Below are 27,641 nucleotides of genomic sequence, written 5' to 3' on the forward strand. Positions count from 1 at the left end.
AAATGCAAATTGTCTATCTTATCACTTTATATTTTCGTATATGTTTAACATTTTAATTATAATAATAAGTGTTTTTTAAAAGTTTCTTTCACTTATTAATAATAACAAGTGGTTTTAAAATTAATAATCAAATAATTATAAATAATAAAATCAAATTACATGGATATGTCATATTATCCATGCAAGTCTCTTTTGAAATGCAAATTGTCTATCTTATCATTTTATTATTTAGTTTATGTTTCACATTTTCATAATAATATTAAGTGTTTCTTAAAAGTCTTCTTTAACTTATTATTAATAATAAGTGGTTTAAAATTAATGAATAACAATTTTAAATGATAATAACATCAAATTATAAACTACATTTAGCTATAAATAAATTGTATTTTAAATGAACATCTTTATTGAAATTAGAAAATGATCACATAAGTAAAAATATAATTAATCAATAATAATAATTGTTAAAAATAATACTAAATAGATAATTATATTTGATTCTATTAATGAGGAATGTGGGTTGATGTAAATGAATATTATTGTTCAAAATAATTGAGATTATATATATATATATATATATATATATATATATATAAATTAGTGTACAAATATTATCTCAAAGTTAATGTCAATAACATAACCATTTTAAACATATATTTTTCAATATTTTAACAATATATTTTTAATCTTCGCTGCGCAACGCGTGGGAATTCGTCTAGTTCTATTATAGGACAACGAGCAACGAGACATGTATTTTTTTTCATAAAAGCACAAGTGGGGCCAATGGTCAATGGTGGTGGCACTTCCCATTGGCCATTCCTGATCCAATTGATTCTTCCATATACTAATATACAAAATTAACAAGCGTTACTCTTTCAGTCTCCATCTGCTCAGTTTCCAACAGAGCTCCCCGGTTTCAGAGAGATGATAGGAGAAGGGAAGGTAGTCTGTGTTACAGGAGCTTCGGGATTCATAGCTTCATGGCTAGTCAAGTTCTTGCTTCAACGTGGCTACACTGTTCATGCTACTGTCCGCTCCCTCGGTCAGCCTCTCATTTCTACGTTGACTTTTAATTAGCTACCATTTCAAAATATTCTGAACCTACATTTCAACTCTCTTAAGGGATTAAATTCGTTGTTTATGATATTTTCTGCGTTCGAATCCAATCCAAATACTAGCTTTATTGAATAATTAATCAGAGTCAGATTGTTTGATCTCTGACCAAAACCGATTCTTAAGAGGCATTCAGATTGTTGATTTGAAGTCTACATAGTAAGTTATATAAGCAATCCCACTTCGCATCAACTGGTTGACCTTTTTCATTCTTGAGATTTCTTTATGTTTGATTTGATCTGATAGCATTAGCTACTGGTTCCATTGAAATATGGTGCAGATGATCCAAAAAAGACACAACACCTACTTGCTCTTGATGGAGCTCCGGAAAGGCTTTCTTTGTTTGAAGCTAACTTGGCTGAAGAAGGATCTTTCGAGTCTGCTGTTAATGGTTGCCAATGTGTCTTCCATACAGCGTCTCCTGTTATATTTTCAGTTTCTGATCCAAAGGTTTTTTTTTTCTTTTACTCTTAATTAATTTTCCCATATGTTATCAACACAAATATGATATGAAAACGCACAATTCCTGATTGTTTTGTCTTTCTTAATTTCCATTAGGCACAATTGCTAGATCCTGCAGTGAAGGGGACACTTAATGTTCTTAAATCAGCTGCAAAAATTCCATCTCTCAAAAGAGTGGTCTTGACATCTTCCATAGCTGCAGTTATATGTGGCGTAAAACCTCCTGAGTTTGGTGCCGTGGTGGATGAAACCTGGTTTTCAGATCCTGAAACTTGTGAACAAAAAGAGGTATAATTGTTTTTAAAACTTTAAGATGTAGTAGTGTGGTCTCATTTCTTTATTAATCAAATATTATTTGATACTTTACAGTTATGGTATCCCCTTTCGAAGACCCTAGCTGAGGATGCTGCAGTAAAATTTTCTAAAAATAATGGTCTTGAGTTGGTGGTTATAAATCCGGGGTTTGTCATCGGCCCTGTCTTACAACCAACTATCAACATCACTTCTAAGGGATTTATTGGTTTAATTGAAACCGGTAAATTGTCTCCTACAACTAATATCCATATGCATGATTCATTGATTCATTTAAACTTATTGCATACTCAAATCTTCATTATATTTGTTAAGGTGTGAATGATGTATTATGTATATGCAGGAAAAGAAGTATTTGCAGATGGAATCTATAGACTTGTTGATGTAAGAGATGTTGCTAATGCTCATATTTTAGCATTTGAGAACCCTGAAGCAAATGGAAGATACATTATGGTTGCAGATGTAAATCACTCTTCAGAGATCATGAAGATCATAAACCAAAACTATCCTGCCCTTGACTATTCAGAAAGGTAGGTATTTTTTAGGTTCATTTTAACTTTATATGGACCCAAAAAAAATGCTAAATCTGGACTACTTGTCTTTTTTTATTTGAACTTTGATAGGTATAAAGACAGCAAGTACGAAGGGACACCACCTTTCTTTGTATCAAGAACAAGGGCGGAAAGTTTAGGAGTTAAGTTTACTACAGTTGAGGTAAGCATCAAGGACACTGTTGAAAGCCTAAAAGAGAGGAAGTTCCTAAGCTTCTAAAACACCAGATGATGTTCATGGATTATTTTATGTAGGTGTAAACTGTATTATTGAGATTGTTGCAACAATCACATGAAAATTTTATTGAATCACTTATACTGTTTTGAACTCTATTATAAATGAAATACAATGATCCTGTTACACAATTTATCAAAAAAACCGAACCACATGGTTTGTTACACTTGGAAGCCACCTAATTATGCAAAATTCATAACACCACTGCCAAATTTTCAGTTTAGGCGTGTATGTATGATGTTTTAAAATCTACATCTTTATATACATAAAACTTTCTTCACTTTACGACACTTTAACCTAGAGGTGGCAAACGTGTCGTGTCGTGTTTGTTTTGGGTTAAAACTTAAACGGGTTATGGTTTGAGGTAGATTGACCCTAGCCCGACCCGTTTAATTATAATGTCGTATCGTGTCAATCCATTTATTGTCTTGTCAAGTTCATATCGGATTGACGGGTTTAGGATTTAGACCTTATAAATTTATTATGACGCTAAAAACTTGATGTGTAAAACCAATCTCAATTTTATAGAAGGAAATACGTTGGAAACTATTACACAACTAGACAAGTGTACCTAACTGTATGCAATATAGCTTTGGTAAGACAATGTCGAACTCAAGATGAGCGAGTATCATCTAGTTCAGAAAATCTGTTTATTAATTAAACTAAAAAGACAGTAATTAAAGTTGGGGAAGTTTTTGTTTTTAATTCTAAAACAATGAACACTTAAATGGAAAATCAGAAAACAATCTAAAATAAAGCAAAACTGGAAATTGGATTTAGAAACAAATAATAAAGATGCTTTCATTTAGATTTGATTACATCCTTCAATTATTGTTCTTATAAATGAAATGGATTTTAATTCGTCATCTACCGATTCCTAACTTGATTAGTTCTCTTGATTCGATTACTAATCACTCTAAGGACTTTAATCACACTAGTCATGTAGATTAATTTTTGTCTATTATGGTCTTTAGTTCGTATCATGCAAGATTTGATTATATTGATCTAAATGGTTATAAAATCAATTAATCACATTGAATGGTCACCAAATGTTGTTCATACACATTAAAGTTAATAACTTCATAACCTAACCCTTTTTTTTAACGGTTGGTTAGTGGTTAGAAATTAGTATCACCAAGTTAATAAAATTTGTCAACGCCTGGATTAGAACTCAACACCTCCAATCTAAGATGAAAAGCCTATACCAAGTGGGTTAGTCTCACATTGGTTATAACCTAACCCTGTAATTTGGTCAGTCACTAGTCATAATCGCCTTAATGATCATTAAACAGTTATGATTTAATCCAACACAGTCAGAATGATCATCTAAATTATATTAACTTAATAACTGTAACATCCGGAACCCTAAGGTACTAAATTCACTCCTTTAAGTTGCATTATGGGGGTCCTCACGACGTGAGATCTTGGGGATCACGTCGTGATTGACCATTGACTTGTTGACCCGCGTTCCTGGAAACTCACGACGTGAGGAATAAGGTCTCACGACGTGAGAGCGGCTTAATGACCCAAAACCCAAATTTTTCGTGTATTTAAGTGAATGAGGGGCTAGGGTTATCCATCCTCATCCTCTCTCACCCTCTAAGCCTCTGTAAAACCCTAATCTTGATCCTCTTGAAGCTCTTAAGCATTTTTGAGATCTTTGAAGCATTCTTTGGTGGTTTTTAGCTTCTTGAAGTGGAAGAAGACCTTGGTTGAGCAACCTCTTGGTGTTTTGGCTTCCACCTTGCAACCTCTTGGAGCTTTTGGACCATTTTAAGTCATAAAGCTTGGACCTTTCTACCTATTTTATTCTAGATCTAAGTTATAAACTCCTTTTTGCATGTTTGGGTGGGATTGCTTGCATGGGGTCCATAAAGTTGGCAACTTTATGGATCATTGACTCATTCTCCTCATCATAGTCGTTGGATCTGAGTGTTGGTGTAGTTTGGGACTCCAAGTTTGAGTCTAGATCTCATTTTCCCCAATTTTGGTCTAGCAAGAGTTTGAGCCATACATTGGACATGCGTGACTGCAAAGCCATGATTTTTATCATCCTTTGGGTAAAGGAAGACCTCCCGGAAAGTCCCAAGTTATGGCTATAAGGATTAAGAGTTTAATGCTTTAAGCTCGTCAAGACAGATCTCACGACGTGAGAATGTTGGCCATCCCGTCTATTTTGTCCGGATTAGGCCACGACATGACTCAAGGTTGAGTCGCGACGTGACAGGGACTAGAATCTTTTGATGGGTTGAGTTGGCTCGCTGAGTCGAGACTGAGTCGAGTTGATCCCCACGACATGTGAATCCATTGTTGGGCTGTGACCGTTGATTTTAGGACCATGATGGGTTTGGGCCCAATTTGGAAAATTGGGCCATGTTTGGGCTTTGGGTGATCATTTTGGAATTTGGTCATTTTGGACAGTTGGTTCGGGCCATGGCTTTGGTTCAAGTTAGGTAAAGGTAAAAAGGATATTTTACCCTAGATTGGACTCTTAGTGTGAGTCGGAATCCAATTATTAACTGGATGATATTTTTATTGATAGCGCGGGGATTTTAGCGGACCAACAGCTAGAGTTTTATCTGTGAGATTCAGCACTCTGAGGTGAGTCTTCCTCATTGTGCTTAGCGGGTCGAAGGCACCAATGTCGACCCATGATTTATTATGCTAGGATGCTAGATGACTTCGTGACTCTTGCATGTGTATGTATGCTTACTGGACGGGGCCCAATGGGTAATCTATATGCTATTACTTGTTTTACTTGTATGTTTGTATGCTGGGCGGGGCCCATTGTGATAGTTAGGGCAGAGACCGTTATGCGTGTTAGGGCGGGGCCCGTTACACTCATCAGACGGGACCCATTATATGTTTTGATATGTGTGGTATGTGGTATTTGGGGGAAACTCACTAAGTTTTGTGCTTACGGTTTTCAGTTTATGTTTCATGTACTTTTGGTGTAAAAAGGAGTTCGGGGCGATTGCAGTGCACACACAATATAGTTCCGCATTTTCATGATAACTCTAATAAGTTGTGATATTTTGATACATTTGATCTTTTTGAGATTAATATTGATGTTTTGGGATAACGTTTTATTAATTGAAAAATGAAATTGTGGGCCTTATTTTTGGGACGTTTCAATAATAGATTATAAAAATAAATTCTTTAACACATATGGATCTTTGATCAAACTAACATGATAAATTAACCAACTATTAATATCCAAATCAATAGAAATCAACTTATGAAATTAGGGTTCGTCTACCTAAATGAAAGCATATATCTTTTAGCCCATATTTTGAAAGTAAAAACACAAAGTAAACATAATTTGAATGCTAAACATACAAACTAAATGATTCACTCCCGATCCTCTAAATTCCTGCTCCAAATCGCATCTCCAACCTTGAAATCTCCTTACAACTGCTTCTGGTCGCTCAAGAATGCCTCTGGATGGTTGTAACTTGTTGCATACTCTTTAGGTCAAATATATGGCTCTATTTATACTTTTTATGACCGAATTTAAAATGTGTCGTGTAGAGTGATGGACGTATCGTGTTTTGCAACTCTTTTTGTATGACTTGAACTCTTATACCCCAACGCATCGCATGCACGCGTCGTGTATTGCTATTTATTCACTTGATCTTTGCTTCATCAATTCCAGACCAGTCCCAACTCCTTTTGATATGTCTTTTTAGATACAAAACATATTTCCAAGCTCAATCACTATCATTTATCTTAAATTTATACCAAAACATATCTCAAAATACTAAGATATCATGTGAAATGTATATATAAATATAGTGATATCAACATCAAGTTATTAAAGCTGACAACATGTGAAAACACATCAGTAAAACTATCATAGGTATTTGTTTATACCCTTTTGCAATGAGTTGGGCTTTGAATCTGACATCCTTATTTTTCATGTTCACATATTTGCACCTAATTGGCTTATTTTCCTTAGGTAATTTAACAAGCTCATAGTTCTTATTATTTTCCAAAGATTTCATTTCTTTTTTCATTGCATTCATCCATTTGTCAAAATCAGAAATAGAAATTGCCTTGGTATAAGATGAAGGCTCTTGATAATTTTCCATTTCATCGGCAACTGAAAAAGCATAAACAATTGAATTAGCAACATTATTGAACCTTCAAGGAGTTATAATAACCTTCATAGTCCTATCATTTGCAATAGAACGAGATTGGGGTGATGAACCCGGAGGAGTCGATAAATCAATAATACCCGCATGGAGCAAATTGTTTTGATTTAGCTATTTTCTGAAGATATAGTGTGCTCCATATGAATTTGAGCACTCTAATAGGAATAAATAGGCTTAGGAGAAGTCTAATATGAGTCTAAAATTTTTGGAAAAAAAACATTTTGAGAATCGACATGGCTGTTGGGTAAGTAATATAACTCAGTTTTGTTGACAATGTCATTTCAACATATAATTACTTTGCTTGTCTTGGGATTCCAAAGCTTGTATCTTTTCACACATGATTTGTAACCAATAAAAATACATTTAGTGGCTCCGGGATTTATCTTACTATTGTCAATGTGAGCATATGCAACACACCCTAGAATTTGCAACTCCGAGTAGTTTGCAGAAGAACCTTAATGTAAGATATATGCGGAGTTCAAGATTTTCTATCCAAAGGGGCCCTTATGGAGAAAGGGGAGACTCCAACATATGTAAACATTTGTAGGACCATGTAGCATTGATGTGGGATACACTAACACCTCCTCTCCCTCGAGACGTAGGCTCAATAAGGATAGATCAAGATGTGTTAAGTCATAGGGTGCAGACGTCAGCTTTGATACCATGTAATATATATATATATATATATATATATATATATATATATATATATATATATATATATATATATATATATATGGACTCCAATATTGTCTTTACAAAAGAGTTTTTATGGAGAGAAGTAGGACTTCAACATATATAAACATTTATAGGATCGATGACACTGATGTGAGATACACTAGCATCCCTCATCTTCCCCTCTTTCTCCTCCATTACCACATTGTCGCCACCTGATCTTCACCCCTCTTCTCCGTTGTACACCCTCTCCCGACTTTTGAATAACACTACACCACGACACCACTGTCTCCCGCCTTATCTCTTTCCCTACACCATGACGCCACCACTATCCCACCCCCGCCTCCCCATCAAGAGTAATCGTGATTACAAATAATGCATTTTTTAAATTGATGATCTACGAAACCCTAGAATCTATGATTTCATGAAGAATCTAGTAAAACTTTCGTTGACATTTAACCGATTGAAATTAATGTTTCTTTTGATGTTTTAGGTTAACAATTTTAAATCTGATTTTTAGGTTTTTAGTTTTAGATGTACGTTTTATTTTGTTTTGAATCTGTTTATTATTGCTTTGATTTTAAGTTTGTAGTGGTGTATGATAAAGGAAAAAACAGCATGAAACGGTGATGGAGTTGGGTGGATAGTTGGTGGTCGATCCCTTAATTTTTAAAAATGATTAATAAAATTTAGAGTAAATTACTGAAATGGTACCTATGGTTTCTTCAAAATTATATGTTACGTCCCTAACATTTTTTTTTCACGCGAACCATCCCTGTGGTATTCATTTGTTGCAATTTGTGTCCCTAGCAAACATGAAAAGACGATATTACCCTTATTTATTTATTTATTTATTTATTATTGATTTATTACTAATCTTTTAAAGAAAATCGTTAAATAAATCATATGGTTCCCATCATTCACACTCTTCTAATCACCACTTCCGCCGTCAACATTTGCCTTCAACTATCACCCACACCTCCACTCAAACCTAGAAATCCAACCATTCACCACCACTGCCATAACACCACCGCCACCTCTGCCATAAAAAATCAACACCAACACCAGCAACACTAACATCATCCACCACCACCTCCCATTCTTTCAATCTAAAAATTAAACAAAAAAAATCAAACCCCGTAAATCATAATCAATGCCTAAATCGATGTAAAGGATGCTCAAACCCATAAATTAAACCCAAATATCATGCCCAAAAATTAAGCTTAGGAATTGTGGATGAATTGACACTCAAACCGTAAATCATGGATGAACTAAAAATCAAATCATTCAAAACGAAATTACCCATAGATGAAATCAAAATCAAACCATTCAAAACCAAAAAATGAACGTGATGAGCTTCAAATGGAATGAAATTAAATCAAGAAATCGAATCCATAAATGGTGGCTTGGTTGTTACAGAAATAGAATCCAAAAACCTGGCACCGATGAATTTAAATCCTCAAACCTTGCACTGATGAACTTAAATCCTCAAACCTTGCACTGATGAACTTAAATTCTCAAGCCTTGCTCCGATGAACCTGAACCCCCAAACCAAAATCTATAAATTGAAGTCTCCAATCGAATCCGATGAACCAAATAAAAATAAAACATGTGCAACTTGTGGTTGTGGATATCTCGGGCTACTTTGGCGATGGTGGTTGCTTCCGGCATAAAAATGGTGGTTGATATAGGATTTGTTTGATACAGAGAAAGAAAGAGATGAGAGATTTAGTTGTAGCGAAGAGGAACGTGGGTGATGGTTTAGTGTCCTCGATCTCGTTCTAGTCAAAGTTGGGGATGAAACCGGATGCAATTGGGGGTTATGGAGAAGAGGTCGAGCGACGGTGGAGGACCAGAGGCTCAAATTCTAGGGTTTTAGCAGGATTACGAGTTTGTCAGAGAAGGAAGCGATGATCAACGGGTCAGATGAATGGAGCTTAACAGGAGGGATATGGTGGCTGTAAAAACACGATGAAGGGGATCTAGTTGAAGGTTAGGAGATAAAGGTGAGGGGTGGCTCATACACATATTACTTTTCTATTTTAAAAATAATAAAAGCCAATTTTCTCCATGATAAATGAAAATAATTTTGTCATTTGTCATCTTCTTATGTATTATCTCACATGTCATTTTGTGGTAAATTTAGATTAAATTATATATATCCATGTGTTATTTTGTGGTTTTTTTTTCATTTTATTAAATTTCAAATGTAATAAATATAATAATAAATATATATCCAATTTATTAATGCAACATTCCTTATAATTTCTAAATTGAATCCAATTATTTCAGTTGTTTATTTATTTAAATTATTAGTTTAAACTTAAAAGATAAAAAAGCACTTAAATTTTAATAATTAAATATTTTTCTTTTTTTCTTATAAATTTAAATTTTCTAAATTGTTTGATCTTCATGTTTATTTTTTATTTTTTTGAATAAACTCATGTAATAAATGAGTCTCACAACAAGTAAACTAATTAAAGAAAAGAATTAATAACGACAATTTAGTCTTTTTAGGTATAATAGGATCAAATCCGCAATAAAAATATACTATAGGGACAATCCAAATGCAAAACAAAAATTACAGACCAAACACCAAATTTTATGTAAACCATAGGGACGATTTCAGTAATTTACTCTAAAATTTAAAACAGAAAAGAAAAGAAAAAAGACAAAACAATGATATATTAGTAATTTTACATAAAGTCAAGCTAGAGCCTAAAAGGACCAAACATGTAGCATTAACCGGTGGCGGATGCAGTAGGGGGGCTGGCCGGTGCTTAGCCCCCTCGAACTTGTCTAAATCTAATATTTTAGTCATGGATTTTTTTGTTGTTCTTGACTTTTTTCTTTGGAATTTGTAAGCAATTTAGGCGATTGCATGTTGGTTAGGTGTATCCATCCGAACATTGCATAACATTAATTTGATCTCTTAGACATCCATTGACCAAGCAAATTTTAGAAGTTTTTTTCTATTATATGTGTGGATTGTACTCCGAAAAGAGTTAAAAAAGAAATTAACAAACTACAACCTGTCAAGAGATAAAAGAGGAGAAAATGTAGCAAGCAAGATATAAAAGAATGGAAAAAGTTGCAAAAGATAGAAATTAAAAGAAGAAAATTCAAAGAAAATAATTTGTTTATCTCCTCCCACAGTAGCCTCGGATGATATCGCCTCACCCCTACCCACCGTTTGTGCTGCCCTCGTCGTCACACATCTGATCTTCATCGTTGCCACTGGCCTCGTCTCACCATTAGCTTCCATTCCGAAAAGACTATCACCGTTCTCCTTGCTGGCTCGCTCTTCAGAAAGTCCCTTAGGTGTTGTTTGTTTTTTGTCTGCAGATCTTCTTGGCCTCTTCTGTCTGCGTCGCGCAGACCACACGTTGACATTAGACTTTACATACTGGTTTTTTTAAGACTGTAAACCTAAAAAGGTATGTGCGTCCTCTTCTTGGCGCAGATGTGGACCAGAGTCTTCAAATCTCTTCAGAGATCTTCTAGCCTAAAAAAACACGTACATCTTTGTTCTTTTTTTTTTTAACTTAGATTTATTCCAATTTTATCTATGATAAACAATTTGAAATAAAAAGTTACAATACTTAAAGAAAAAAGGTTCAACGACACAATCGTGACTGTAACATCCCAAAATTCGGAACCAAAAATTTCATTTTTAATTTAGTGATTATAAAACCAATAGTCTGAAAACATCCATAATATTATCCCATATCATCATCAAACCAGTATATCAAGAAAACAAGTTATGTCATAACAAATAAAATCAGAGTACAACTCTCAAAGATCTCATGTGCGGAAAACCATAGTGTGATGCGCTGCGATCATGCCGACCCCTTTCCTCCTAAAGAAGAAGTACCTGAAACCAAAACTGTAAACCGTAAGCACGAACCTTAGTGAGTTCCCCCATCATACCACATAATCACATACTGTCAGGCATATCTGGGTGCCCGACCTACCCTGTCAGGCATATCTGGGGTGCCCGACCTACCAATGTCAAGCATATCTGGGTGCTCATATGGGTGTCCGACCTACCCATGTCAAGCGTATCTGGGTGCTCGACCTACCCTGTCAGGCATATCTCGGGTGCCCGACCTACCCTCCGGTTTATTTCAACCGGCTACGGGGTCTATCTCACCCCCTACTACTACTACCACATAATAACATATCATAACATACTGTCAGTCATATCTGGGGTGCCCGACCTACCCTCCGGTTTATCTCAACCAGCTACGGGGTCTATTCCACCCCTCCTACCACTACCACATAACACATATCATACAAGCACATAAATCTCTACAGATAGTGGCATACCAGACAATTATCACAAAGACAATCATCTCTATTATAAACAACTATTAATGGGCCGGCCTTGGTGCCTCACTACAAATAAAATTACATTTAATGGCACAAACTATTAGTGGCATATATTTTTTTGTGCCACTTTATTATGGTTTTTAGTGGCACAATTTACTTTTGTGCCACTAGCTATATCACATCTTTTCGTTTAACCGCGCTTGATTCCTAACAATTAAAAAGCTTTCCGCATCACTTTCGTTTTCAACTTTATTTTACCTTTATCTCCAAAATTTAGACCTAATTTTCCCCATCCCAACATTGCCACCATCATTTCGGGGTTGTTTGGCTTAGCTTTTCACAGCCCAAAAGTCATTTTGGGAAAAGTTACAAAAAGTCAGGATTTTCCGACTTTTCCAAAAAATTCATTTTCCTTGTATAAAAACTCCAAAAGTAGATTTTAAAACTAGTTTTGCCAAACGTCTTTTATTTTTTTTTTCTTTTTAAAAAAAAAACTTTTGGGCTCTGAAAAGCTAAGTCAAACTCTCCCTTCCCCCAAATCCCAAATCGACCTAAGTTGCAGCTCTTTTTTTTTTCTTTTTTCTAGTGCTCCTTCAATGTGCATACTGCTTATACTCTTCGTATACTCATCTTGTATAGACAATCATAGAAACTCATGTTCAGAAGAGAATGTAAAGAGTTTCCTCCAAATTTCATGATATGGTATTAGGGATATTCTATTTCCAAGTTTTGTTATCAAAATTTCATCTTCGTGTTCTTATATGTGCGACAATGGCGACGCTCGTAAGTGAATACAATAAAGCTCAAATAAAATCTTTTAATCGAAGGTACCCATGATGTCTTTGTGAATCAATATTTGAACGGTTTTGAAGAAACCCAAATGTACACACATTCAAATTTTGGCCCTAACCCTAGGCCTTATGATTGCTTACATTCTCGACTTCTCAATTTAAAGTCTGATTCCAAATTACAATTTCAATTCGCATAACAAAGGAGGTAACATAAGTTTAAAGGCAGAAAACAAGGAAATTAGATGGCGATAAGGGGATGCGGAAACGAGGAGTTAACCGAGTTGCACCTATTGCCGATTATTATGCCTTTCAAGATAGAAGTTAGATGCACAATCTTTCGTCCAAATCAAACAGGTAATTAAATTCACCATGTGTATCTCTTATATTCTCACAGAATTTGTGTTTTCTCGTTTAATGGTTTGTGAGTTTTTGTACCGATCAAAAATTTTCCTCTGCACTATTTATCAGATAATATATGAAGTGAAGTCTTTGACAAATGATGAAGGAGATTGTTATTCTATTATTTTAGAGTTGGTATCAAGATTAACCAAGGATATAGTTGACAAATACTACATATGCAACCCACTGTTCAATTATTCAGAAAACTAAACCCAAAACGGTTCCTGAAAAGCCCATTTGCTGGAGCACTTAATGATAGCTATGATAATGCAAACTGGGACCTTCTTACTGTGAACTTTTTCTTGGTTAAATTAGACACTCATAGAAGGTTAATACTTCCATCTTCTTACTAACTGTATTTTTAGTTTGGTTATCAAAAATATCATTATTTAGGTGTTATCTCTTTATTGATATGTCAAGTTGTTAAATACCTTATCAACCTTATAAATATGAACTTGAGCACATGTTACTGCGACATGTTTACCCTGAGTTTAGTAGTCAGTGGGCCATATTACAACAAAGGTAAATCTTCTTATCTCATTTTTATTCTTTTTATAGATATAAACATTATTTTAAAAGATTATTTTTAGGCTGCATGGGTTGCGGGAAAATATGCTCATTTTTATTTTTTTGAACAAAATATCTTTTGCAAAGCACTGTTGTTTCTGGGATGAGTGGCCTAGAGCTTCCAGTGCATGTTGACTCAATTGTTTCATTGTGTTTGTTTGTTAAAGCATGTGAAGGTAAACCAACCATTAAATATATCCCCTTCTAGTTGTAGTTTCTCTCATTTGAACCATAATCTACTCTGATTTTGCAGATCTTACTGGAATGAAACCACTACTTCCATAGCTACTCTATTTCAACCACTACTTCCATAGCTACTCGATGTATTAACTCAAATTCAAATTTTCGTTTTTTTCTCTTACACGTGGTTTATTTTCAGAGCTTTTAAAGGTTGTCGTTATATGATAGGCGATTGATCGTAAGTTGGATATATAAGAGGAGCAATTATACAAAGTTTGAGGTCAATCAAGTTTCATGTTTCTTCCCAATTAGTATTTGGTTTGAAAGCATTATGTATTGAGTACTTGCACAACATTTAGAATTATTAATTTTTTAGATGTTTGTGTTTTAAATATATTGACAATATTGTTTTAGACGAGCTTGAATTGATGGAATGATATTATGTTTCAATTTGTTATCATAATTGTCTTATTATTATATTATATTCCATTTAAATTTAAAAAAACTTAACCAAATTTGTTAACTGTTAAAAGAAGTGTCACTAAAATCATGAACATAATATTTATTGTAGCAGTTAAATAGTGTCACAGAAATAGTGTCACTAGAAGCTACAAGTGCATTAGTGGCATAATCGAAAAGTGCCACCAAAACCGAATAAGGCTGTAGCGACACAACTAAAAAGTGCCACTAAAGGCCTTTAGTGGCACTTTTTTTGTGCCGCTGTTTCCCCAAGGGGCTTTTAGTGACACTTTTTCGGTTATTAGTGGCACTTTTTCTATGCCACTAAATGTCACTTTATTTGTAGTGCCTTAGACTCATTGCTACCGGGAAAGTAACTCACCTTGCACTGCTGAAGTTCCCTACAAGAAATCCTTAGTTGCTGCCCTGGCAACTCCTCGAACTATCAATACCAAAATAGCTAAGGCCCAAGACCAAAGAGGCCCAAAACTGTAAAAATCCCTAAAAGCCCGTCGATGGCCCAATTTGGAAAATTGGGCCTAAACTCTTACAAGAAACTATCCTTTAGAACCCATTCCGTACTTCATAACCCTACAAGGGTCAACCTTGGTCAAAGTCCTGATTTTAGGGTTTCCCAAACCCAGTCCAACTCGTCGAGTTGGTCCCCTCCAACTTGTCGAGTTGGTCTTCCCAAAAGCACGCGGCCTTGCTTTCCAACACGTCGAGTTTTTTCCCATGGACTCGACGAGTTGGCTTTCTAATTGAGTATTGTTCTTTCCTTAATTGGCCTTCTAGATTCTGGTGTTACAGTGACCTTGTGACAAATTTATAAATAAAGATTAAATTACAATAATCATCGATGGAGCTGTTTATATAGATACGAAAAAAAAATCATAATATTGTCTTATATTCTTTATGCCAAAAGTTATAAAACATTATTTAATATAATATCATTCATTTCTTAAAAAAAATATTTATTGTCAGCTTTCAATTGATTTAATTGAAAAAAGAAAAAAGTAAAATGAAAATTTTGAAAGGTTTAATTTAAAATCAAAGTTTATTTCTATCTATTTTATGTGTTAAATTTTTTTATCCTTAATTGCAATGTTTAGGTATAACTTTAGTTTGTTGTTTTTGTCAAATATATACGTTAATTCATACCATTTCATTTTCGTTTTTTATACAATAATACATAAAAGTTGATCTACATTTGTTAATTAGCTATAATAAAGTCATAAAATTATTGAAAAACTTTTTTAAGTTTTAAAAAAAAATCAGTTTAGTTAAATTTTAGCAGCCCACGTTGTTAAAAAACAAACAATCTTTTTCTTTCAGACTGCAGACGTTTGGTCCACCTCTTCTACTGCAGAGGTATGAAGATGTGGTCCGCAGACTGCATACATTTTACCTCAGAAAAAACAAACAACACCTTAGAGTGAGCACCGAGACTCTCTCTTTCTCCCTTTGAGGTTAAAAAAGAAATACATGTTTCATAAATGATGCTTTTAGTTTTTGATTAATGTGATTGTTTTTAGTTCCAACGCCATTTTTTGATATATGAGCCCAATGTGTTGATGTGTTGGCAGTTTTTTACATGGTCATATTATTTTATTTTAATTCTTTTTAGTTTAAATGTTTAGCTTTAGATTGACATAAAAAAATATAGATTGCAGTTTATCATTTTTTTAAGATAGGTTGTGTAAATCAAATGGTGTCATAACTATGCATTAGGAGACCAAATTTGTCGACTGTCGTGATTATAAGTATTTAGATATAATTATTAAACTATTAGTTATAAAATCCTTATATCCTTTATAATATTTAAATAAATTAGTTATTTTATTGTAGAAAATCTATTTTGCTCCATTTGAACAATTTTCTTGATGCATTGATGTTTGCATACCCTGTTATTTTCAGATATATATCTTGTTTAAAGGTGATATGTTGGCTTGTTTGCATCGACACTAAAACAAAATTAACCTTTTTCTTTTGCACCTAAAATTAAAGTTAATAACCAACACATTATTAGAATGTCCTATTATTGCGAATTCATATAAGTCCGCTATTGTAAATTTCTGGCTCCGCCCCTGGCATTAACTATTAAGGACCGTCCTAGATGACTGCAATCACACGACCGAAACTGTAATTGAATAAAAAAACAAAAAAGAGCTTGTCAAAGTCATTCTTCTAGGTGCTATTCTAGGACACTGAATTGAGATTTTCATCAAAACAGGGCTAATGTCACGATTATATTATAGGACAATGAATGAGGCATGTATTTTTTTCATCAAAACATAAGAGTGGGGCCAATGCCAATGGTGACACTTCACATGGGCAATTACCGAACCATCCCATATACAAAATTAAAAAGGGTCACTCTCTTCTTCTGTTCTTCATCTGCTCAAGTGTCCAACAAACTCCCCAGTTTCATAGAGATGATCGGAGAAAGGAAGGTGGTCTGTGTTACAGGTGCATCGGGATTCATAGCTTCATGGCTCGTCAAGCTCTTGCTTCAACGTGGCTACACTGTTCATGCTACTGTCCGATCCCTCGGTTACCCTCTCCTTCTCTCTAATTTTGACTTTTAGTCTGCTATCATTTCAAAACATTCGGAACCTACATTTCTTACCTTTTTAGGGATCAAATTCGTCGATTATGCTATTTTCTACGTTCGAATCCAATCCAAGTACTAGCTATATTGAATAATTAACCAGGATCAGATTGTTAATTTGAAGTCTACATAATAAGTTATATAATCAATCCGACTTTGCATCAAAACTCAATTGGTTACCTTTATCATCCTTCAAATTTCATTATGATTGATTTGTTTTGGTTCCATTGAAATACGGTGCAGGTGATCCAAAAAAGACACAACACCTACTTGCTTTTGATGGAGCTCAGGAAAGGCTTTCTCTGTTTGAAGCTAACTTGGCTGAAGAAGGATCTTTTGAGTCTGCTGTTAATGGTTGCCAATGTGTATTCCATACAGCGTCTCCTGTTATCTTTTCAGTTTCTGACCTGTTGAGTGTGAAGCCATTGGGTTAGTCAAAAGAAGTGGCAGGAAACAAGGACTCTCATGTGAACATGGAAAAATTGTTACGGCTGCAGAATTTCAACAATGGTGGCCTTATCAATTTCACATGTATGTGAATGGAAGAAAAGGCTTACGACTCAAAATATTATAAATAGGCTTCTTCCTTTTATTTGTAAAACTTGTATCTAGTGTAACACAGAAAGAGTGCAGATTAGCACCAAGAAATGTAAATTCCTAGTTACCGGTGGACGTAGGTCAGAGAAGGACCGAACCACGTTAAATCCCTCATGTTCATCCTTGTGTTCTTGTTTTTCGTGAGCGCTGTGTGTGTTTAGAGTCGTGTGTTAAGTGTCTCGATCCTAACAAGTGGTATCAGAGCAAGGTTGTAGCTCCAGAAGGTGATTTTAAGTTTTTGGTCGAAATTTTTTTTCGTCAAAAACGATTTTGGTGTATACCGTTGGAAAGGTCTCGTTCCGAAGATTCCGAAAATATTTTTTTCTGAATTTTTTGACCACCGGAAGACGTCCAAATCGCCGGTCAAAGGTTTGCCGGAATATTGACCGGGAAAACCAGTTCGCCGGAGAAGACGACACTGTAGCACCAGACACTGTAGCAGTCCGCCGGAGAAGACGACACTGTAGCAGGACTGTAGCACGACGTCAGCAGTGATGTCAGCAGACACTGTAGCAGACATTGTAGCAACACTGTAGCGGATTTGAAAAATTGCAGTTTAGCCCCTGAACTTTCAGAAAATTGCAGTTTAGCCCCTGAGCTTTCAGAAAATTGCAGTTTAGCCCCTAATCTTTCAGAAAATGGCAGAAAGCAGTAAGCTTCAGATTGAGAAGTTTGATGGGAAAGATTTTGGTTGGTGGAAGATGCAAATTGAAGATTTGCTCGTACAGAAAGACTTGGACGCAGTTTTAGGTGAAAAACCAGAGGCGATGACACAGGCAAACTGGGAGACTTTGGATAAGAAGGCCAAGGCATTTATTAGACTGACGTTGTCAAAGGATGTTGCCTTCAACATTTTGAAGGAGACCTCGGCAAAGGGAATCATGAAGGCATTGTCTAATATGTACGAGAAGCCGTCGGCAGCAAATAAAGTCTTCCTGATTCGGGAACTAGTCAACACGAGGATGAGGGAAGGAAGTTCAGTTACAGTACACATCAACAATTTGAACTCGATTTTATCCAGACTTGGGTCAGTGGGAATAAAATTTGAGGACGAAGTTCAAGCTTTACTACTGTTATCATCATTACCTGACAGTTGGTCCGGAACAGTTACAGCCGTTACTAGTTCCGCAGGATCGAAAGAGCTCACTTTTGAGGGAATTCGGGATTTAATTCTAGGCGAAGACGTCAGACGAAGAAATTCCGCGGAATCATCAAGTGAACAATTGAATGCGGTCAGAGGTAGAAGAAATAACAGAGGTAGTGGGAGCGGGAACAGGAGAAGGAGTCAGTCGAGGACTCGAAATGATGTGACTTGTTGGAACTGTAAAGAGGTTGGACATTTCAGGAATCAATGTCCAAAAGACAAGAAAGAAGTTAACGTTGCAGTAGACCATTCAGATGATGATGTTTTGATCTGTAGTGTGGAGAGCAATGTGGATTCCTAGGTTATGGATTCGGGTGCTTCATTTCACGCTACCCACAGCCGTGAAGCACTGCAGAATCTAAAAGAAGGAGATTTTGGTAAGGTAAGACTGGCGAACGATGAGGTTCTTGATGTGACGAGCATAGGTGACTTAGATCTGAAGACTCCAGTTGGTCCATGGACTTTGAAGGATGTCCGGGTAATTCCAAGTCTGAAGAAACAGTTGATTTATGTTGGGCAGTTGGATGAACAGGGACACGAGGTTAAGTTCAGGAATGGGCAGTGGAAGGTTGTCAAAGTAAATCTTGTAATAGCTCGTGGACATAAGAGGGGTTCATTATATATGGTCAGATTACCATCTGAGGGAGTAACCGTCCCAGTTCAGAAGAAAAACAAAATCCGGTTCATAGAGTCTCGTGGACAGAAGAAGGTTTGCTTTGCAGATGGCAAACCCAGAGTCACAGGTCAGATTCAGGTTGAACGTGTTTGGAACAGTTCAGAAAAACCAGTCAAGGGCATTCATAGCAGTGGGAGCAAGGGCTGTGCTTCAGCTAGAATACCCAGAACACAGTGGGTTAAGAGAACCAGTATTCCATCTGTAAAAGTCTCTCCAGATTATCTGCTTCACATGGAGAGTGTCGTTTGTTCTCAGGATGTTCCAGGATCGGGCAGTTCATTTCAGTGGGAGCCGATGGAGACAGAGAACAGTTCAGTGGCAGACTTAGCCATGACTAATGTGTTGGAGCTAACGGAAGCTTCAACTAGCCTTCAGGTAAATTGAAGAGAAGGCCAGGGTAACTAGGAAGGAGTCAAGATCAAAAGTTTTTACAGAAATACAGATACACAGTTGAAGCAATGGTGAAGATTGTTTCGTGGCTTCAAGTGGGAGATTGTTGAGTGTGAAGCCATTGGGTTAGTCAAAAGAAGTGGCAGGAAACAAGGACTCTCATGTGAACATGGAAAAATTGTTACGGCTGCAGAATTTCAACAATGGTGGCCTTATCAATTTCACATGTATGTGAATGGAAGAAAAGGCTTACGACTCAAAATATTATAAATAGGCTTCTTCCTTTTATTTGTAAAACTTGTATCTAGTGTAACACAGAAAGAGTGCAGATTAGCACCAAGAAATGTAAATTCCTAGTTACCGGTGGACGTAGGTCAGAGAAGGACCGAACCACGTTAAATCTCTCATGTTCATCCTTGTGTTCTTGTTTTTCGTGAGCGCTGTGTGTGTTTAGAGTCGTGTGTTAAGTGTCTCGATCCTAACATGACCCACATGTCGTTTTACTTTCTTTTTCTCTCAATTGTCCATTCCTACACATTAACTTTCCCATATGTTATCAACACAAATATCAATATGATATGTAAACAGACAATTGCTGATTTATTTTGTTATCAATTTCCGTTAGGCACAATTGCTAGAGCCTGCAGTGAAAGGGGCACTTAATGTTCTTAAATCAGTTGCAAAAGTTCCATCTCTCAAAAGAGTGGTCTTGACATCTTCCATAGCTGCAGTTATATTTGGTGTAAAACCTCCTGAGTTTGGTGCTGTGGTGGATGAAACCTGGTTTTCAGATCCGGAAACATGTGAAAAACAAGAGGTATAATTGTTTAATAACTTTAACATATAGGTCTCATTTCTTAATTAATCATTTTTTTTTATATTTTACAGTTATGGTATGTCCTTTCGAAGACCCTGGCTGAGAATGCTGCAGCAGAATTTTGTAAAAAGAATGGTCTCGAGTTGGTGGTTATAAATCCGGGGTTTGTAATCGGCCCTATTTTACAACCAACTCTCAACTTCACTTCTGAGGGTTTTATTAGTTTAATTGAAACAGGTAATTGTCTCCTAATACTAATATTCATATGCATGATTGATAGATTCATATTTTAAGTTCTATTTTGTAAATAAAGTTATTAAACTTATTGCATACTCAAATCTTTATTATATTTGTTAAGGTGTTGAATGATGTATTATGTATATGCAGGAAAGGAAGTATTTCCAGATGGAATTTATAGACTTGTTGATGTGAGAGATGTTGCTAATGCTCATATTTTAGCATTTGAGAACCCCGAAGCAAATGGAAGATACATTATGGTTGCAGATGTAACTCACTCTACAGATCATGAAGATCGTAAACCAAAACTATCCTGCTCTTGAATATTTTGAAATGTGAGTATTTATAACCTATTTGTTGAAAGCGTCTATATTTTCCCATGAGAAAAGGGCCAAACACATGGGCCGTACTATAAATGATAATACAAATACATACAAATAATGCAGTATGCTAACATCCCCCCCCCCCCCCCGGCGCAGATTGAACGGGGGAAGATTCATGGACATTCAAGTTGGACCGAAAATCAAGGAATAGAGAAGACGGCAGACTCTTTGTAAAAATATATGCATACCGAGACAAAGAAAGCAAATGAAGAACACAAACATGACCGGTGCAACTTTATATCGAACAAAGTGAAGATCAATCTCTATATGTTTAGTGCGTTGATGATGAACCGGATTAGAGGACCTGAAAACATTATCGCAATAGACAATATTAGTGAAGATCGCCAAGATCAATCATAGAGAACTCTGAGCTTAACAAAGAGATAATGTGAGTCGGTAACTCAGGGGAAGTACCGGTGAGAACAATATCATCCACATATAATAATAAGTATGTCATACAATAGCCCTGTCTGTAGATGAACAATGATGTGTCACAACTGCTATGAACGAACCCAATGCGAGAAATGAACATGGAAAACCTCCGAAACCATGCCCTAGGAGCCTGCTTGAGACCATAAAAATATTTCTGAAGAAGACACACAAAATCTGGTCAAGTAGGATCCCTAAAGTCCGGTGGTATTGGATGTATACGGTTTTCTGTAAGTGCCCATGAAGAAAATCATTCTTCCCATCAAGTTGTCTAATAGGCCACTTATAATTGACAGCAATGGTAAGAACTGTGTGTATGGTGGCAAGCTTAACAACGGGGTTAAAAGTCTCATCACAATCAATATCGGGTCGCTGGTTGCACCCATTTGCAACAAGGCGATCTTTGTATCGAGATAATGAGACATCTACATTAAATTTCTTTTTAAACAGCCAAATACATTTAATAACATTAGCAGCAGGTGGTCTCGGAACAAGTCCTCAAGTTTTGTTAGAGATAAGAGCAGTATATTCTTCAGTCATTGCATTAAGCCAATTAGGATCTTTAAAAGCCTGTAAGTAGTTTTTAGAGACAGAAGAAGAGGAGTCAACATGAAGATTGGGTTTGCGAATAGGTTTAAAAATTCCTTGTTTGGAACGAGTAACCATTGAATGTTGAGACTGAGTGACATTGGAGGGGAGAGTTGATGACTGAGGTGAGGAAGTAGAGACAGGAGAATTCAACGGCATAGATGAATTATTATTGTTGGATGGTCGATGGATCAATGGAGGTGAAGATAGCAGAGATGAGACTAGAGGAGGGGAGTTAGAGGTAGTGGAAGTGTCCACAGAAGGAGAGGTAGAGGTAGGATTCGAGGAGAGCTCGTGAGGAGCATCGTCCATGAATATGGTATTAGAGCTAGAGTAGAAGAAAAAGGATGAGATATGTCATAGTTGTCAAGGAAGGAGTAAGATGGAGCTTTATTTGGTGTCATGGATCCAAAAGGGAACACAGTTCCATCAAACACTACATGCGGGATATGATACTTTGATTAGTGTCAAGATTAAGGCAACGGTAGCCTTTATGGTTAGTAAGGTAACTGACATAGATGCATAGGGTGGATCTCGGGGAGAGTTTGTGAGGGGCATTGATGTGAGGAAAACATAGACATCCAAAGACACGCAGGTGGTCATAAGTGAGATTTTTGTTGTAAAGTTTAGGAAAAGGGGTGTCGTTGGCAAGAGTGGTGGATGGAAGGATACTGATAAGATTGGCTGCCATGTGGAGAGCTTTCATCCGGTATGTGGGAGGAAGTCTGGCATGAAACAAGAGGGTACGAATGGCATTGTTTAATGTGCATAACATACGTTCAAATTTACCATTCTGTTGAGAAGTATAAGGGCATGAAAAACGCATTTAAATGTTATTTTGAGCAAAAAGACGATGAAATTTGTTATTGTCATACTCACCTCCATTGTCACATTGAAAAGATTTGATATCAGCTTCAAATTGTTTATTGAAAAACGACCAAAATGCACAAACTTGTCAAAGACATCAGATTTGGAATGAACGGGGTATACCCACACAAAATGAGAAAAATCATCCAAAAATATGACATAGTATTTAATTCCACTCAAACTAGCAACGGGGGATGTCCATACATCATAATGGATTAATTCAAAAGGAAAATGAGAGACAGAAGAGGATGAACTAAAAGGCAATTTAACATGTTTGCCCATTCGACATGCATGACATAAAATGGAGTCTTTACTAGAGGAACAAGAAATAAAACGACTATTAACTAGATGCTTGAAAATATGATGACCTGGGTGAACAAGACGTTGATGCCATATTGCAGGAGTGGTGGAGATGAACGCTTGAGTAGTTGGTGAAGTAACAGGGTAAAGAACGCCACAACTATCACAACGAATCAGAATTTGTTTGGTGCGGAAATCCTTCACAGAAAATCCAAACGAGTCAATTTCAATGGAACAATTATTTTCACGAACAAAACGATGAAGATAAATTAGATTTTTAATGATGGAAGGAGTAATTAAAACATTTTTAAGATGCAACGTACGATAATGATTAGGAAGCGGAAGAGCAGTATGACCCATAGTAGTACAGGAATAGTAGATCCGTCACCAACTAACACAAATGAAGAAAAATTAATATTTTTATCAGAAGGAGACTTGAGAATACCTGCATCCGAGTGAAGATGGGAGGTGGCACCTGTGTCCATGAACCATTCTGCTTGACCCAAATCATTTAACGTCATGGTGTTGAATAGGCATGAGCAAACGGACCGAACCGGCCGGAACCGGCCCGACCCGGACCCGAACCGGGAACCGGCTTCGGCCAAAATCAAGAACCGAACCGGCCCGGCGGTTCTACCGGTTCCGGTTCCGGGTCCGGTTTTTGCCGGTTTTCGGTTTTGGAACCGGTATGATTTGACACGCTTCCTTGCGGGGCTTGTAACTCATTCAAATTTTAACCAAATCAAACGTTTTTATAGTCTAAATTTAACTACAAAACCTAAACTACATGTAGGAAAAAGTTTCAGGTCAAAAAAACTTAAATTGAGTGAGTTATGCACATTTGAACAACAAAGTCAGATTACGTTTAATTGCTGTAACATAAAAAAATTCTGATTTTACACGCTTTCTTGCGGGGCTTGTAACTCATTCAATTTCTAACCAAATCAAACGTTTTTATAGTCTAAACTTAACTACAAATCCTAATTACATGTAGGAAAAAGATTCAGGTCAAAACAAGTTAAATTTAGTGAGTTATGCACATTTGAACAACAAAGTCAGATTACATTTAATTGCTGAAACATAAAAAAAAATTCTGATTTGACATCCTTCTTTACGGGCTTGTAACTCATTCAATTTTTAACCAAATCAAGCGTTTTTATAGTCTAAACTTAACTACAAATCATAATCTACATGTAGGAAAAAGATTCAGGTCAAAAAAAGTTAAATTGAGTGAGTTATGCACTTTCAAAATTTGAGTGAGTTATCCGGTCCGGTTCCCGGTTTTGGGCCGGTTCCAACGACCGGTTCTTACCGGGTCCCGGTTCCAAAAATTAACGAAATTATAGTACCGGTCCCGGCCCGACCGGTTCCATCGTGTTCCAGTTCCGGGACCGGTTCCGGCCGGTTCCCCGGTCCATATGCTCATCCCTAGTGTTGAAGGTGACTTTGCTGTTGGACCTGAAAAACTTGTTGCTGAATTGGGCTGCTGTGAAGGTGTAAAAAACTGATGTCGCTGATGGGCTACTTGCTGGAGGATTGGTTGCTGTCTCGGCCCAACAGTTTGAGGATTTGTCATAGATGAAGGTCCATTAGGGCTTGGCAGCAGGCCTTTTTGAAAGTATCCATTAGTTGAAGGCTGATGGACTTGAAACCATCCATACACCCAAGTTCCTCCTCCTGGACGCTGTTAACCTCCACCAGAATGAAGAGCGTCATCAGTATTGCTGAAGCAGCCACCGTAGCGACCACCTCCCTGGCCACCACTACGACCTCCTCGATAACCCCCTCGATTTCCTCCGTGATTATTGCTGCTGATTTGAGATTGAACTGCAAGGGCATTGGGTGATGATGAGTGGTCTGTGTGTGTAACCGAGGCATTACGTTGCTCATCCTGCAATATTTGTCGCTCTGCACAGATCAGAATCGATCTTGCATCCCAAAACGAGAGAGGAGGATCACAGTGTCTGAGGTTGATTGCAATGTAACGACATTTCCAGTGGCGGAGCCAATGGGTTAGTAGTGGGGTGCAAGGGTTCCACCAGGTATATACATAAACAATAAAAAAAATAAAAAATTCTGAATAGATGGTCCCCTCTAAGAAAATCACCCACTTACCCCCATTTGAAAGGTGAAAGTTGCGTATTATTTTTCTTTCTCTGTTCAGTTTCAACAAAAGCACCCCTCTTCTTTCATCGTCCTTAAACCTAGCTGCTCATATGCACTGCTTCTGATGCCGTCCACAGAGATCAGATACCGGAATGAGCTCGTTTTTTCGGGCTCTCTCTAAATCTGAAGTCTAAAAACAACCACAAAGCTAGGTATGCTATTTATTTTTGACATTTACTTTGTTAAAAACAAGAAAAATCCGAGTAATCGTAACGGATGTTTTCGAATCGATTTTGGGGTAATCTTTATCGGACCATTTTGGCTTGGTCATTTGACAAAATTTATGATAAGAATTCAATCTAAACTCAGGCATTCAATCAGGTTCCTTTTTCCATGATAAAATTGACTTGATTGTTTAAGAAATCCCCATTTGGATATGTAATATCTTTTAAGAAATTCCTAAAGTGATCAGCTGAAGATTGATGAATCTGATTAGATTCAGCTCTGAGCTTCAAGAGCATTGAATTGTGGGATTTGACTTTTGTGTTTGCTTGGGTCCTTCTTTGTCTTGTTGCCGCCATTTCAATTTAATTGAAGTGTTTATCTCTTTACAGAAAAGTAGTGATCCATTGTCGATGTTTTCGTTTTTTATTAGGCTGACCTTGTTTTTGCATAGTTTAAGAGGTATTGTTATGCTTAATTTAATAATTTGACTTGTATGCAACAAGATTTGTTTCAGGAACCTTAGCATCCATGTGCTCCAAGCGATCAGAAATGGTTTTTATTTTATTGCAATAATCAGTGATGGATGAATTACCTAGAGAGATGCTTCGTAGCTCTCTGTCAAGTTGAATGACTTTGGAAGCTTTATTATCCCGAAATACTTTCTCAAGATTCTCCCAAACTTCAAAGGCGGTAGCTTGTTTCTTGAATTTCATGTTGAGAAGAGGGATGGAGAGGGTACCGTATAGCCATGATCTTACAATCGAGTCTGTACGTAACCATTTGGCAGTGGCATCAACAGATTCAACAGTAGCTTTATCTTTGTATTTGTCAACGGGAGTAAATTGAGCAGGAGGTTTGAGATGGTGATAACTTCATACCTAATGCAGTGAATCTCAAAGAGTTCATGTCAAATATCATAATTCATCTGTTCAAGATCCAAAACCAATGCAACAACATGTTTTATTTTGATTGTAGATGATGGTTTGTCAGATATAATACCAGGCATTGTGAGGGTAATACAAGGAAGAGGAAGATTGATAAAGGAGAAGATAGACGACAAACAGAGGAGCCGTCGATTAGGGTTTTTTAGAACGCTCATAGAATATAGGTAGCTCTGATACCATGAAAGCGTATATATTTTCCCATGACCATATTTCATTAATTACCCTCAATATATACAAGATACAATGTTAATGAGAAAAGGGCCAAACACATGGGTTGGACTATTAACGATAATACGAATACATACAAACAATATGCCAACATTTTTAATTTTATATGGACCCAAAAAATACCAAATTTGGACTACTTGTCTTTTATTTAAATTTTGACAGGTATAAAGATAGCAACTATGTTGGGCCACAACTTTCCTCAGTATCGAGAATAAAGGCAGAAAGTTTAGGCATTAAGTTTACTACAGTTGAGGTAAGCATCAAGGACACTATTGAAAGCCTAAAAGAGAGGAAGTTCCTAAGCTTCTAAAACACAAGATGATTTTCATGGATTTGTTTTAAAACAATGGTTTGTACTTTGTTAATTGTTATGTAGATTGTTGCAATAATTACATGAACTATTGTATCACTTTTACTGTTTTCAACTCTATTATAATTGAAATAAAATGATCCTGTTACGCAAATTATCAAAAAAAACTAAACCACATGGTTATGAGTGTATGATGTTTTAAAATCTACATCTTGATATACATAAAGCTTTTTTTCACTTTATGACAACACTTTAACCCATCCATAACTTCAAAACTCTATCACTCCACCTGATGTAACTTTCTCACCCTCTGGACTCCAATCCGCAAAAACCTAAGACATATGCAAAAGAAAAATACTACTCTTATTTAAGTTTTTGGATTATCATCTTTTTTTCTGATACGTCTTCCATTTATCTTCAAGTAAAACAAAGAGCAAAGAACTAAAAACAAACCTCATCTGTATTGGAAGATCTTGCTTCAACTTCTTTTCCCTCACATCCCAAACCTAAAAAACATATGTAAAACATCATAACTATTTATCATGTAAAAAAAGAAAATGAA

The 27,641-nt window shown here is 36.2% G+C and overlaps 1 protein-coding gene, 1 long non-coding RNA gene and 1 pseudogene across 4 annotated transcripts; all 3 read left to right on the plus strand.

Annotated features, from left to right (window-relative positions):
- Window positions 1-834: 834 nt before the first annotated feature.
- Window positions 835-2,801, plus strand: LOC145104429 (phenylacetaldehyde reductase-like). Its single transcript, XM_079041681.1, has 6 exons — window positions 835-1,039; window positions 1,391-1,560; window positions 1,669-1,860; window positions 1,942-2,107; window positions 2,228-2,414; window positions 2,508-2,801. The coding sequence occupies exons 1-6, from the start codon at window positions 922-924 to the stop codon at window positions 2,653-2,655; spliced, it is 981 nt and encodes a 326-aa protein (XP_078897807.1). The 5' UTR covers window positions 835-921; the 3' UTR covers window positions 2,656-2,801.
- A 13,842-nt stretch (window positions 2,802-16,643) lies between these two features.
- LOC145104485 (phenylacetaldehyde reductase-like) lies at window positions 16,644-21,038 on the plus strand (annotated as a pseudogene). Its single transcript, XR_013707097.1, has 5 exons — window positions 16,644-16,780; window positions 17,082-17,254; window positions 20,271-20,462; window positions 20,534-20,699; window positions 20,850-21,038. The product of XR_013707097.1 is annotated as a phenylacetaldehyde reductase-like (transcript).
- Window positions 21,039-24,958: 3,920 nt separating this feature from the next.
- Window positions 24,959-27,233, plus strand: LOC145104430 (uncharacterized). Of its 2 annotated transcripts, XR_013707085.1 has the most exons (3): window positions 25,388-25,584; window positions 26,101-26,705; window positions 26,932-27,233. It is a non-coding gene; the product is annotated as an uncharacterized LOC145104430 (long non-coding RNA). The 2 variants fall into 2 exon arrangements; XR_013707084.1 differs by having other exon boundaries at window positions 24,959-25,584; window positions 26,101-27,233.
- The last annotated feature ends 408 nt before the right edge of the window (window positions 27,234-27,641 follow it).

The sequence above is a fragment of the Lactuca virosa genome, chromosome 4, assembly GCF_052849685.1.
Source record: "Lactuca virosa cultivar CGN04683 chromosome 4, Lactuca_virosa_CGN04683_v6, whole genome shotgun sequence".
NCBI classification, from domain to species: Eukaryota; Viridiplantae; Streptophyta; class Magnoliopsida; order Asterales; family Asteraceae; genus Lactuca; species Lactuca virosa.

What these genes read in the sequence shown, in the direction of transcription:
- LOC145104429 (XM_079041681.1), top strand. Translation starts at nt 922, where the DNA reads ATGATAGGAGAAGGGAAGGTAGTCTGTGTTACAGGAGCTTCGGGATTC. An exon ending in TGCTACTGTCCGCTCCCTCG is followed by an intron (nt 1,040 to 1,390) that starts GTCAGCCTCTCA and finishes AATATGGTGCAG; the next exon opens with ATGATCCAAAAAAGACACAA. An exon ending in TTTCAGTTTCTGATCCAAAG is followed by an intron (nt 1,561 to 1,668) that starts GTTTTTTTTTTC and finishes AATTTCCATTAG; the next exon opens with GCACAATTGCTAGATCCTGC.